The 14,011-nt window shown below is 39.9% G+C and overlaps 1 protein-coding gene across 19 annotated transcripts in view; it reads left to right on the top strand.

Moving 5' to 3' along the window:
- LOC117409088 (teneurin-3) overlaps positions 1–14,011 on the top strand; it is a 428,090-nt gene that overhangs the window by 366,675 nt on the left and 47,404 nt on the right. For all 19 annotated transcript variants that reach the window (XM_034014709.3, XM_034014714.3, XM_034014715.3 and 16 more), the window contains 5 exons: positions 909–1,119; positions 7,137–7,238; positions 7,596–7,790; positions 8,608–8,808; positions 12,556–12,741. In XM_034014709.3, the coding sequence (XP_033870600.3) occupies positions 909–1,119; positions 7,137–7,238; positions 7,596–7,790; positions 8,608–8,808; positions 12,556–12,741 (895 nt within the window). The remainder of the gene's footprint in view (positions 1–908; positions 1,120–7,136; positions 7,239–7,595; positions 7,791–8,607; positions 8,809–12,555; positions 12,742–14,011) is intronic.

Below are 14,011 nucleotides of genomic sequence, written 5' to 3'. Positions count from 1 at the left end.
CATATTAACTTGTAAATGTTATAGCTTTAGTGATATATCAATTAAACTAAACTAAATGTAGTTTTCAAATCACTAAAAGGTAATGTTTTCTGAAAGATGTGAGATATATTTGGAATGTTACTTCACAGTGTTTTCTATCGTAGACATTTCTGATACTTCCATCAAAACACTGTTAGCTGCAAAAAAAAAAATGGAAAAAAAAACTCAGTAGGCAGCTCCTTTCCCCCATCATTACTCTCCCTTTGTGTGATTTAAGATGAGTAGAAGCTTTCATGCCAGATAATCCTGGCATATACTATATGCTTACTGGCGCATCAAGGGATGAAAGCTTAGCTTCTTCATTACCATCTTCACTCCTTCTCTAAGAGAAAGAAACTCACACCAGTTAGACCAGAAATCAGCAAGTTCACTGTTTGAAATTCAAACCTACTTAAAGGTTTTCACTATTTGAATTATCTTGTAATTGTTCTCATTTTCGCTCAGTAATGTATTGTTTTCCTACTACCATGACTAAAATGAACTGGAAGAACTGTGTGCTTAGCACGAAAATTTTGGAAGCTGATTAATTTCTTAATTAACATTTTGTGGATTTTTGTGTCAGAAAAAGAAAACACATTTTCCTGAGGATTCACTTGCTGTGTGCTGTTAAAAATCCATTAGACAAGGCAGAGCAAAATGAATCATTCTTCAGAAAAGTGTGTTTTTTGCAGTTGGTTACATTGATGGAAGATTAAAAAATGGCAGGTGTGTCTAATATACAGATCATTTCGATTATCTTTACTTACTGGTGGCTGGTGTTTTCTGCAGAGCAGAGCACTGGAAGAATGTTTCCATAAAAACATGTTATAAGGAGATATATCTACAGATCAAATATTATATTTTTTTCCCTTTTTTTTGTTTTCTTTCAGTATGACTTCGTGGAGCTCCTCGATGGCAGCCGATTGATAGCAAAAGAGAAGCGCAGTCTCATTGAGGCTAAGACCGGAGGCCGCCATGCCAGATCAGTCAGTCTCCACGAGGCAGGGTTCATCCAATACCTTGACTCGGGAATCTGGCACTTGGCGTTTTACAATGATGGCAAAAATCCTGAGCAGGTGTCCTTTAACACTATCGTCATAGGTAAGCTCTGCTACAAAAAAATCCAAACACCTGTGCATGCAGTGTTGTTTTGAAAAGATAAAATAAACAGTACTTGCCATATTTTCTTACTTAAAATCATTTTTAAAAGATCCCTTTTTATACATGCAAGTTCCCTTTCAGGTATGAAATGTAACCATTACCGAATTGAATAAAACCTCTTATAGCCAGAACTACCTGAGTGCTTATAACACAGCCGCTCCTTCAAGAGCCCCGTATGTGTCACACTTTGTCTCCGCCACCAGGAGATAAATACGAATGACGCATAAGGCTCAGCGCCACTTTCTTTTTCAGCCTGCCTGAGGAATGAGTGAACTCTGACTTAAAAAAGAAACCGAGATAAGTTGATTACTTCACTCTTTATTTCTTATTGAAATACTAGAGTCTGCCTCTTTACACAGACAGTATACTGTGTCGGTACCTGAACCAGTACCAGTCACCTGGTCGATAACAAAGCCGGTAACAGTTAGTACCAATGCCTGTACCAGTGACCTGGTTGGTACCAGTCAGTACCAGAGCCTGTACCAGTGACTTGGTTGGTACCAGAGCCGGTACCAGTGACCCGGTCGGTACCAAAGTAGGTACCAAGACCAGTCATCTGGCTCATACCAGAATCGGTACCAGTGACCAGGTTCGATCCGGTTTGACACCAAGACGGTTACCAGTGCTCCGTTTTTTGTGTACACTGTCTGTTTTTGTGCACATACATTGCACGGCAGAACTGTTTTTTCAACCTTGCACCATGCCTGACATTTACCTTTGTGCTGGTTGCAAGAGAAACATTCCAGCAGAGGATAAGCACACCAGGTACATCCACTGCCTGGGAAGGGAGCATGCAGAGGGATCAGTTAGACAGCAGCTCTTTCGCGTCTTGTGATCATTTATCTAAGAGGACACTGGAAAGCAGGCTGGCCCACTGTTCCAGGGACCAATCTGCATCTCTGACACCTGCGCACCATGACTCGCCCCTTTTGTCTCTTGCAGTGCGGTCAACAGTCCCCACTCCCTGTTACACCAGGAGCCAGGAAACAAGCCGCTAGGGGCAGGAGCAGGGCTAAGAGTCTGCACTCCTCTAAATCCTCTTCTCATACTACTACTAGCTCGTCGTCGAAATATGAGAAGAGGAGGAGTATTTAGAGACCCGGCAAACCCTTTTGATGTGTATATAGACTCAGAATTAGTATTAAAGTACTAAAGTATTTAAGTACTGATTTCCAAGAGCAGAGAAAATTAATTAATTTGTGTGATTTATTAGAAATACAATGCAACAAAATATGTCACTATACTGTAAAAAAAAAAAAAATTCTGTTGAAAACACTTTTTTTTTAAAAGTGTACACATATCATTGCAAGTCTTAACTGATCTCTATGCAAGCGGTGGTTTTCAGGAAGTAGTAGCCGACTGTCATGGTATAAGTAAGGCCACTGTTTCTAGATGCGTATTCAAAGTTTCTACAACTTTGTCTAACCACATTGGTGACTACATACGCTTTCCTGAAGAACCCGACATAAAGAAGATAATGACTGACTTCTTTAAATTATGTGGTTTGCCGAAAGTAGGCTACTTGGAGCCGTAGATGGAAGTCAGATACAAATTATGTCCCCTGCTGAGAACGAGCACCTGTATGTATGCAGGAAAAGTTTTCATTCCATAAATATCCAAGTGATCTCAGATGCCAAAATGTCTGTTAGATGGATAACAAAAGACGTGGTTACTTACTCAGAAACTTTGTTAAAGATAACAGGTGCTATGCTTTCATTTCTTCTGCTTGTGTCCAATCCGCCCTCAATACCTGCAACAGCTACTTCACCAATAATATTTAGAACCATATTTTGGTTTTTCCCACCGCCTGTCTGTTTTGCTTTCCTCCTTTTTGACTCTTGATTTAGTTCTGCACGCTAAAATCTATCAATTTCTTTCGTACTTCTGTTGCCATTCTCTCCCCAACCCCAAAAGCATGTATTTGCTCCGTGATCATTTGACACTCTTTTCTTTTCTTCGCTAGTTAGGGTTCACAACAACTTGCCAAATAGAACCGATTTTGTTTTGACCAATAAGTTCTATAATTGTATTTATTTCTTCTTTAGAAAAGTTGACTTTCCTTGTCACACTGGCCATTGTAACTGTGCTTTAAAGTTGATTGCCAAGTGACTGATTTTTCAGAGCGCAAATCGCTAAAAGGGATCGCAAGATGGTCCTCGCAACCACTCTTGCAACCTCATTGCAATCGCAGACTTTTATGAAACGGGCCCCAAGTTTGCATACGATCTAGCCAACCTGCTCCCACCAGAAAAGGTCACTGGTTACTTCACAAGAGGCCTTGCAACCTCCTGGGCATTATTCCAGGGCCCATCTGTCACAGACATTTGCAACGCTGCAGTATGGGCCACACATCATGTCGTAGATCAGCAGAATTCTGGTTTTGAGACCATAGTGTTAAAAGCACACATTTTTATTATGTTCCATTTTAAGTCTTGGGGTAGTTAGCCATACACCTTTTTTTGGACTTCTGGTGTTAAATGCTGAGGTTACTAAGTGTAACCTTGCAGCATATACACTGCATGAGGGTTCCCTTTCAAGTAAGGAATATTAACCATTACAAATGGGTGTTTCCCCTTTAAGACACCCGAACCTGAAAACTTTTATACCAAAGACTCTTGCTAGAGCAGGTGACGCAGCTGCTGCTCCGCCCCCGCAGCATAAATAAGCTCTGGCTATCCAAGCTTAGTGGACAGTCGATAGGCAAAAACCTGGCAGCATTGGTGGCTGCTCGCAGCCAGCTTTGGCTCTCCCAAGCACGCGTGCTTGATGGAGATAAGACCGCATTGCTGGATGCTCCTGTCACCCCAGGTAACACGTTTGGCCCAGCGGTGGACGAGATGCTGCAGCAGTCTCAGCATGCAGAGGAGTCCACCAAGGAACTGATGCGTCTTCTTCCTAAGCACCCACCTCCACCACGCAAGCCTGCAACACAGTGGCAACCTATGCCCCAGTTTCAGAAGAAACCGACGCAACAGGTGGCTTCCACATCAGGTGGACCCACCCGGAGACAGCCCACTACCGCTTTTCAAGCACCCTGTGCCCAGAAAACAGGCGCAGGCTGCGCAGCAGCTGAAGCAACAGCCCTAGAATATTGCTGCCACAAGTCCAGGGCTCATTCTCCAGAAGCCACTGACTACTGGAACCAGTGCACCACAGACTCCTGGGTGCTCAATACTGTGCAAGCTGGTTACTCACTTAATTTCCAACATGGCCCCTCTCCATTTCGAGGAGAGACGATAACAGTTGTCACAGATCTACAAGCCATCGCTCAGGCATCAGAGTCCTCAACTATCTGGACAACTGGCTCATTTGCACTGGGTCTCCAGTACAAGTGCACAAGCACACAGAGCTCGTCACCAGCCATCTACATCGGTTGGGTCTGAAAGTGAACTATGCAAAGAGCCAGCTGGCGCCCACCCACATAGTTACTTATATGGGGGTGCATCTAGACTCAAGGCTGATGTTGGCTACTCTGTCTGAAGACAGTGAAGAGAGTAACTGCCTGCCTAGAGTTGTTTCAGCTCAGCAGGATACTACCATTAGTGGCTTTCCAGAGGCTTCTGGGTTTGATGGCAGGAACATCCCATACCCTCCCACTGTGTCTTCTGAATATGTACCCCCCGCAGGTTTGGTTCAACCACACGGATTGTCAGCCAGTGTTGAACCGTGACCTCCTATTGACAGTGTCCAATTGCTGTCTTCAGGCACTCTCTTGGTGGAGACAGCCGGCTCATCTATGCCTAGGCATAGCACTGGGCAGCGAAACCAGAAGAGAGGTCATCACCACAGATGCATCCAACTCAGGTTGGGGAGGAGTGTGGGAGGGCCAAGGTATGCAGGGTGTGTGACAGCCTGCTGGGAGTGATCAACTGGGCTACGGACCTCCTCTCGAGGGAGGTCCCCAGCGGTGCAGTGGAGACTCCATCCCGAGGTGGTGAGCCACATTTGGGAGAGATTTGAGAGGGCAGAAGTGGACCTTTTTGCCTCTCCAGGAGGTGACTCATTGCCCCCTGTGGTTCTTCATAATAAGAGAGGGGGGACCTCTAGGGGTAGATGCGCTGGTTACATTTCGTACTTGAAAGGGAATGTTAGGTTGTTATCATAACCCTGGTTCCCTGAAATAGAAATGTAATCATTACCCTTCAAGGTCTCTGCGTTCACTCCAGCGCAGCAGGCCTGAAAAGAAAATAGGGCTGAGCCTTATGCGTCATTCATATTTATCTCCTGGGGGCAGAGACGACGTCGGACACATACGGGGCTCTTAAAGGAGCGGCTGTGTTATAAGTGCCCAGGTAATTCAGGCTATAAGAGGTTATATCCCATTCGGTAATGGTTACATTTCTGTGTCAGGGAACCAGGGTTATGATAATAACCTAACGTTATAGATCTTTATAGAATATGGCCTACTATTCCATGCAGTATATTTGTACATAAGCAGCTTCTTAACCCTTTGCAGTCCATTTATTCAGCGCCTGTCAGGCGCGTCAGGTCCAATTTATTTTCACACACGCAGTTAATTTTAGACGCGCTGTTTAAAAGTATTTTTTTTCACAGTCAAACGGGTTTAAAAGGCCCTGCATATCAACAAAGCACTCACTAGGCATCTCCTGCTCCGCCCCACCCTTTCGTTCGCTATCGCTTTCACATATGCTAAGAAATAAATAATAATAATAATAATAATAGTCGTACATACCGATCAATCATCTCCTGATCACTCGTTTTATCACCAAACTCCTCAATAATGCAATCCAAGTCATTATTTTATTACTATAACATCTCAAAAAAGCTCTGGAAATGTCCGTGATAGTCTCTGTGCGCTGATACAGTAACAGCCAGCTTGTTTCCTTATGACCGCCCATATGGGATGCCAGGGGCAAGTATGACAAATCATGAGATACACCTTTTTTTTTTTTATCGGCTTGTCTCGGCTCCTGTCGCTCCCACTCGGCCATTGAATGGTTTTCTCGGCTTTTTCCGGAGAAAAAACGACTAGAAACCTGTTTTTTGCATTTTTTTGATGATGACAATGGACCGGATAGGAATAATTGCAATGTCGGACCAGGTCCGACAATGGACCACAAAGGGTTAATGTCACACAATATCATCATTGGGTTGAGTGTCTATAATTGCATCAAAGGGGTACAACACTGGCCTGAAGGAGTTTGTTTGAGAAAGCTCCTGTCTCCATAATTAAGATCTGTTCTGGCAAAGAAGATGGACTGCGTTTTTAATCCATTACATGGTGAAACATTGTTTAAAACATTATAATTATAATAATCGCTCTTGTCTTTTCAAGAACCGTACAGTACCAGTATTTGTTACGTTGCTAATTACTGTGTTTACAGACAGATGGATAAAGATAACGCTTACATACCTTTTAACAAACGCTTCAAACATGCTTCATTAATAAAGACAGAGACACCTTAAAACTAGTATGACTGCTTTAGTTTGGATACAATACATGGTGTCAACAAGTGCTAACATTGTTATTCTGTCAAAAAAATTGATAAACATGGTTCACATTCACATATTAGTGAAAATGTTGTCAGGCGTTGTAAAGATGACAACAACTGCAATATTTACATATGACATTACCATGTAACAGCAATGTAATAAATTGTCTAAATGGGTACTGGATTTTTTTTAAATATAATTTGCAAAAGAATTTGATAATTTAGTAAGTGTCATTGGCTAGATTCTCAAAGCTATTTGCTCATATCAAAACTCTGAAACTATTTATTTACCAATCTTAACGTTTTCTTTCAGTATCTTAGTTCTGAAACAGTCCTGTGCCATAATCTGTCCAGCTGAAAAAGTAGCTTGTCAGGTTCGAAGTCACAAACACAGTTACAAAGTTATTGACTCGTCTGCCCCCTGTCAGGGCTGGATCATTTAGATATTAATTGGAGGTATTCATTCATTCATTCACCCGTTCATTCATTGTGATGTCCCTGTAGAGTCTGTTATGGAGTGTCCACGCAATTGCCATGGGAACGGAGAGTGTGTTTCTGGAACATGCCATTGTTTTCCTGGGTTTCTTGGACCAGATTGCTCAAGAGGTACGTGCGTAGAGTACACATTGCCTTCTGTCCAACTGGAACAGCAAAGTGACTGGTGTCAATTTGGTTAAACAAAGATATTTGAAATTAAGCCTTGAAATTACATCTTGTGTCAATCCCTGTAATAAATTGTGAAATCCATTTCCATATAAATTGCCTTCTGAACATGTACACTTACCTTTTTAAATTGATGTGTGTTTCACTCTTCTTGTGTGGCTTCTGAATATAACGATTACAATTAAGGTATTAAGGTGCTGTGATTTGGTTGGAAGTGTCATGTTTGCCAATGCATATGTTGTTACAAAGCATAGTAAACAGGTTACTGTGTACTAATATGTTGATATGTTTTATGCATAGCTGCCTGCCCTGTGCTGTGCAGTGGGAATGGGCAGTACTCCAAAGGACGCTGCCTGTGCTTCAGTGGCTGGAAAGGGACCGAGTGTGATGTGCCAAACACTCAGTGCATCGACATTCAGTGTGGGGGACATGGGATCTGCATCATGGGGTTTTGTGCCTGCAATACTGGTTACAAAGGAGAAAACTGTGAAGAAGGTGGTTAAAAAATGGTTACAAAATAAAACATCTTACTTGAGGCCCCCAGTGAAAATATACTACTAAGTGGAGTGCAGAATGAGTCATGTGCAATTGAGAACTTGTTATTTCAAATCACAGCCATGCAGGAGTTACAGATCTTGCTGTATTGTAGTAATTCCTACTGGCACTAGACAATTGACTTGTAAGCGGAAACACCCGTATGCTTGTTATAGACTAGCAGAAGGCAGAAATTTAATTCATGCCCATACAACCAGATTACTAATCCCCAATGTTAACAATGTGCTTGAATAATGAGATATCAGTGATTCTTGTTTGAATCATGTTTCACCTGTTTAATTAACTTCTGTGTCCATCAATGACATTTTTCCTTTAAGAAATGTTAAATTGTATAAGGTGTTGAAGAAAGACAGACAGTCTGTCTTAAATTGCAAGCCTACATGCAGAAGCAGCAACTGAAAAAGCTGATTGCAATAGATGTCTGTGCTTGAAATTGAGGGGTAAAATGATGCATCACTTTTGTATTTTCTGATGAAATGCTAATATTCCTGATGATCCTTCAAGTGTAAAGCCCATTTTTCAGGAGGAAGAATCCTGTCCTCTCAAACAAAATTGATTTCATTGATCCCTACACACAGAGTAAAGCAATTAAATCGCCAGAATAAAATGTTAAGGACATTGACCCTACCTCTCTGTATGTGTGTGTGTGTGTCTATATATATATATATATATATATATATATATATATATATATATATATATATATATGTAATGTATTTATTTTTATAATTTTTTACTTTTATTTTATGTATATCAGCGGATTGTTTGGACCCATCCTGTTCCAAACATGGGATGTGTATCCATGGGGAGTGTCACTGTAATCCAGGCTGGGGAGGCACAAGCTGTGAGACACTGAAAACCACGTGCCCTGACCAGTGCTCTGGGCATGGAAGCTACCAGGCTGAAAGCGGCACCTGTACATGTGATCCCACCTGGACTGGCCCGGACTGCTCAGTCGGTGAGAAACGGTCAAATATGCAACTACATCAACAGAATATAGGACATTTCTCAATATGTTAAACTATGTTATACTCACACTGTGTAGAATCACATCACCATTGCAACAGATGCTATACAGTTAAATCCAAGTGTTATTTCAAACCCAACAAAGACATAACTTGCAAGTTGTGTCTAATCTTTGTGAGCTTCAAGCAAGACCTGACCTAACCCGGATTGGAACTCAGATCCCCAGAGTTTAATGGATAGTACATTAATCAACAGTTTGTTCAAGAAATACAGTAAAGCTTTACCTCTTTTTAGATGTTTTCTAGAAACATACACATGATGTTCTAGACAGGAAAATGCTCTACCCGTCTACAGAAAATATCTAATTTAAAAACAAATAAGTTGTTGGTTACTTAATACAAAAAAAAAATTAATAATTGATGTCCTGGGTATGAAGACCAAAGCCCCCCACCTGCACATCTCTTCATCTTCACCCAGCAGTAGGGGGTTAGTTCATTAATTAACTCAGCATTCCCACTTCAATTACATTTACTTAAATTAATAAGTTTGTTGTGAGGCTCGACATACCATGCTGGAAGATGGTGTGCTAAAAGCAGATAAACACCTTTGCTGTAATGAAAAATGTATCACATTGATTCACAAGTAAAAAGGGACCACATAATCCATCGCCCTCCTCCCCAAGCACAATTAATATACTAATAAGCTGAGGTTAATCAGCCTATCCAAGGTTCCCGAATCGAAGGGGAAGCTGTCCTATAAAAAAATCCAACCGAGTAAGTACAATTGAGTGAACCCTGAGAGTTTTATCAAACAGCCAGTGATACAAGGGGGGTGGTGCATATCTTTTTTTCACTGAATAATACACTGTGCTTTAGTGTGTCTATTTTACGTTATATAGTATTTTTAATTGTGTTGTATTCTTTTATATAAAACATTTCTATAACTTTTGGTGTCAGAGATAAACACAATCATAGCTTTTCAACACCTGACAGCACTGGGGCAACTGACTCCCAGATACTAAAAAGATTTTGTCCCAATGTCTCCTGTCAGATCAGAATACATTTATTACTGAAGGCTATACACAGAAATGTCCTAAAAAGGTGATACAGTACAAAGAGGGTATCCCAAGCACATAGCAAGCCATGAAAGAAACAATCACACAGTAAATGTTATGTAACCTTATCTACAAATCCAAACAAAAAACCCTAAGCATGGACACTTCACAGGCCTTCTCTGTACAGCAGGGGTGTCAAACTCAGTTTCTGGAGGGCCGCAGTGTTTTTTGGCTTTCGTTCCACCCGAGCTCTCAATTACTTAATTGGTCTAATTATTAGATTAACTGGACACATTTAACACTTCTCTTCAGGCCTCAAAATGTTTCCTAGGTAGTGAACCTTGAATCAAGTGCATTTTTAAAACCATCAACTGAAAAATACCTTGAAAAATATTAAATATGTCAAATTCAACAAATAATTAGATCAATTATGTTAATTGAGAGCTTAAGTTGGAATGAAAACCAGAAGACCCTGTGGCCCTCGAGGGCTCTAGTTTGATACCCCTGCTCTACAGGATTTCTATATTAATAAAATGTCATATAAAAATGAAACCTGTACCTGCTAGCAGTTTAGGAAATAGAAGCCATTTTAAAGATGGCAATCATTTCAGAATCTTATATAGATTGTGGCATGAAATTTTAGGTCTACGTGCATAACAGTTTAATACGCTTTTGTCCTAGGAACTTGCAGCAGACCATTAACCAATAACCTAAACCATGGCCTAAACCATTGACAGTATGTATGTCAGTAATTGTATTGTAAAGCATACTGAAGCACACTAGTAGCTAATGAAGTGCAGCTGGAACTGGACAAGTCTGATGGCATACTTTTGGTTTTGCAATAACTCAAGCAGCAGCATTTTCACCGTACTGGAAACTAACAATTCAAAGCACTAGCATCGACAACAAATATGTCATTGTAGTAGTCAATTCTCGATGAGAAAAAGGTATGGATCAAATTATCTGCTGCATTAGGCACAGGAAGACTGGATCAATGTTTGATCTACAGATATTGTTTTCTAACCGTCCTTCTATGCAATATAACTTACCTTCTTACAGTTGTTAATTAAATAAATTCAGAACATCTTCAGATGAAATGTTGATTTGATTCCCTTTACAGATATACCAGTATGAGTTTAGTACTATATATTTATTTGTTATTTGGGGGCAGTTATCTGCTCAAAAAATATATATCTGCTTTGGTTTGAAGAAAACAAAAGTAGTTATATTACGCTATTGTAAAATCCATCAAGTGAAGTAGGTGCACTAGAAGCAAGCAGAGATAATTTAGATCTGTGTTGCTGTTCTGCTGGTGGGTTTTGGTATGATTACAACATTGCCTTGCCAACTAAAGTCCTCCTGTGACTAAGAAATAAACCAGAAGTGAAGCCCAGACACTTCAGATGACTACCAGAAGCAACACAAATATAATGCTTTTTTGCTGCTTATTGTATACCATACTTTTTTAATCCTTTGCGGTCCTATGTCGGACCTGGTCCGACATTGCAATTATTGCAATTATAGATACTCAACCCAATGATGATATTGTGTGACATTAACCCTTTGTGGTCCATTGTCGGACCTGGTCCGACATTGCAATTATTCCTATCCGGTCCATTGTCATCATCAAAAAAACGCAAAAATCAGGTTTCTAGTCGTTTTTTCTCCGGAAAAAGACGAGAAAACCATTCAATGGCCGAGTGGGAGCGACAGGAGCCGAGACAAGCCGAAAAAAAATAAAAAAATATGGGCGTATCTCATGAATAGTCATACTTGCCCCTGGCATCAGGTAATGGCGGCCATAAGGAAACAAGCTGGCTGCAATTTCATCAGCGCTCAGAGAATATCACGGTCATTTGCAGAGCTTTAATCAGATGTTATAGTAATAAAATAATGACTTGGATCGCATTATTGAGGCGTTTGGTGATAAAACGAGTGATAAGGAGATGATTGATAGGTATGTATGACTATTATTATTATTTATTTATTTATTTATTAGCATATGTGAAAGCGATAGCGAACGAAAGGGTGGGGCGGGGCTGGAGATGCCTAGTGAGTGCTTTGTTGATATGCAGGGCCTTTTAAACCCGTTTGACTGTGGGGAAAAAAATACTTTTAAACAGCGCGTCTAAAATTAACTGCGCGTGTGAAAATAAATTGGACCTGACGCGCCTGACACGCACTTAATAAATGGACTGCAAAGGGTTAATTCTGTTTACTTTTTCTTGTTCTTCCTTATTGTGGGAAGTGCAATACATCTAGTCAGATAATTGCCCCAGCACCATGTGGTCTGTCAGCTTTATGATGTGTAGTGGAAAGAGTAGTAGGAGTCAGTACAAGATTTAAGGAATTGAAATCTGTTGATAGCTCACATTCTGCATTTCCTAGTGTAACATTTAAAGAGCACCTACACAGTCAACCTGATTTTTTCTTTTTTTCTTTTTGTATATTGATTTAAACAACTCAAGTAATATTAGCTTGCTCCAGAGCTGTAGGCTCATTACTGGGATACTTAAAACTAAAATGAACAATATATTAACCAAAAAGCCTTGTAGAACTGTAACGCATAGATACATTAATACATGAATTAATGCAAGGAAACAAAAACAGGGAATAGCTATGAGATTAAGTTCTTGATAAAAGACATCTATGAACATGGATTCTATTTCTCATTTCTTATGGTAGAGATCTGCACTGTGGAGTGTGGCTCCCATGGGGTGTGTTTCGGTGGGAGTTGCCGGTGTGAGGAAGGCTGGACGGGCTCAGTGTGTGACCAGAGAGCCTGCCACCCTCGCTGTGCAGAGCATGGCACCTGCAAAGATGGCAAGTGTGAATGTAGCCAGGGCTGGAACGGAGAGCACTGCACCATTGGTAGGTTTGCTACATTTAAACGTTTTTATAGGCTGTATTTTATTCACTGTATTTTGTAACATTTATTTCTTCAGCAATTTTAAGTTGCATTCTGAGAGCAAACCAACATGTTCTGTCTTGTGAGTACTACAGTTTTATTACATTTAATTGTCTATGTTAGGTCTGTTTGAGACACTCCTTTGTGTTATTCAGTGCTAGGACTGCCTTAAACACTTACTTGTTTATCGAGCTACATTGATTTCCATGTACATGCATTCAGCCCATTCAAATGGAAATCTGACCTATTGGGGATCTTAATTCCTTTAAGCTTCAAGAAAGACTGACTATTTCTTTTCAGTCTGATACACCAGTGCAATGGAAATGGAGATTGTTAACAATCAGAAAGATATGCTTGTTTGCTTAATCAGCAGTTGCAGTGCACATTCATTTAATACACTCTTAGGTTGCTTGGAGCTGGGGATCAAGGAGCAAAAAGGTTCAAGTAGATTAAATCATAACAATAGTTAATTGCACTTAGAATATCTTGAAAACTGTAAGCAGGTACACTAACAAACTCCGGATGGAAGCAACACTGCAGTAGAAATTGCTGGTACCATTTTTATTTCCATTTCAAATTAAAAAAAAAAAAAACATGTTTCATATAAAATGCTAACTTCCAAAAAATACAGTGAAATGCAGACATACACAAAAAGAAAATTTAAATAGACCCCAAATGCCTTCATCAGATAATTGCAAAGCATACCATTACAGTATAGGTATAGTATCATTTTAATAATTTTCAAGAATATTACATTCATATTTTTATTCCATCTTTCAAATCAAAAGTGAATTTGGAAAGCGCTCCTTCCCCGGTAATAATGTGTCTGTCTTCTGGTAACACACACTGGAATATACATATCAGGAAGCAACTTAGAAATGCATATGTGAGCAGTAGTCTGAAAGGTAATCATTATTTATGCTTTTTAAGAACCTTGTGGAAAATATGCTTGAAAAATCTTTGTCATAAAAATAGAAATCTGTGTCTTTATAATAAAACAATATTACAACAATGAATATAATAAAATACTTTATATAAAAAATAATATTTAGATGATACCCTTACAAAAGTTGACCACGCTTTTCATTTGGGTATACTTTGCATTTACCATAGTTTGCTATACCATACCTCACTGGGCTTTACAGTGCTTACCTGTGCTTTATTACACTTTGCTATACTTGTTTAAGGGATTTGCTGAATGTTTATGGAGTGCTATAGTTATTTCACAAATGA

The sequence above is a fragment of the Acipenser ruthenus genome, chromosome 2 (assembly GCF_902713425.1).
Source record: "Acipenser ruthenus chromosome 2, fAciRut3.2 maternal haplotype, whole genome shotgun sequence".
Taxonomy (NCBI): Eukaryota; Metazoa; Chordata; class Actinopteri; order Acipenseriformes; family Acipenseridae; genus Acipenser; species Acipenser ruthenus.
The sequence above is the reverse complement of the archived record's forward strand: the minus strand, read 5'-3'. Positions and strand labels throughout refer to the sequence as shown.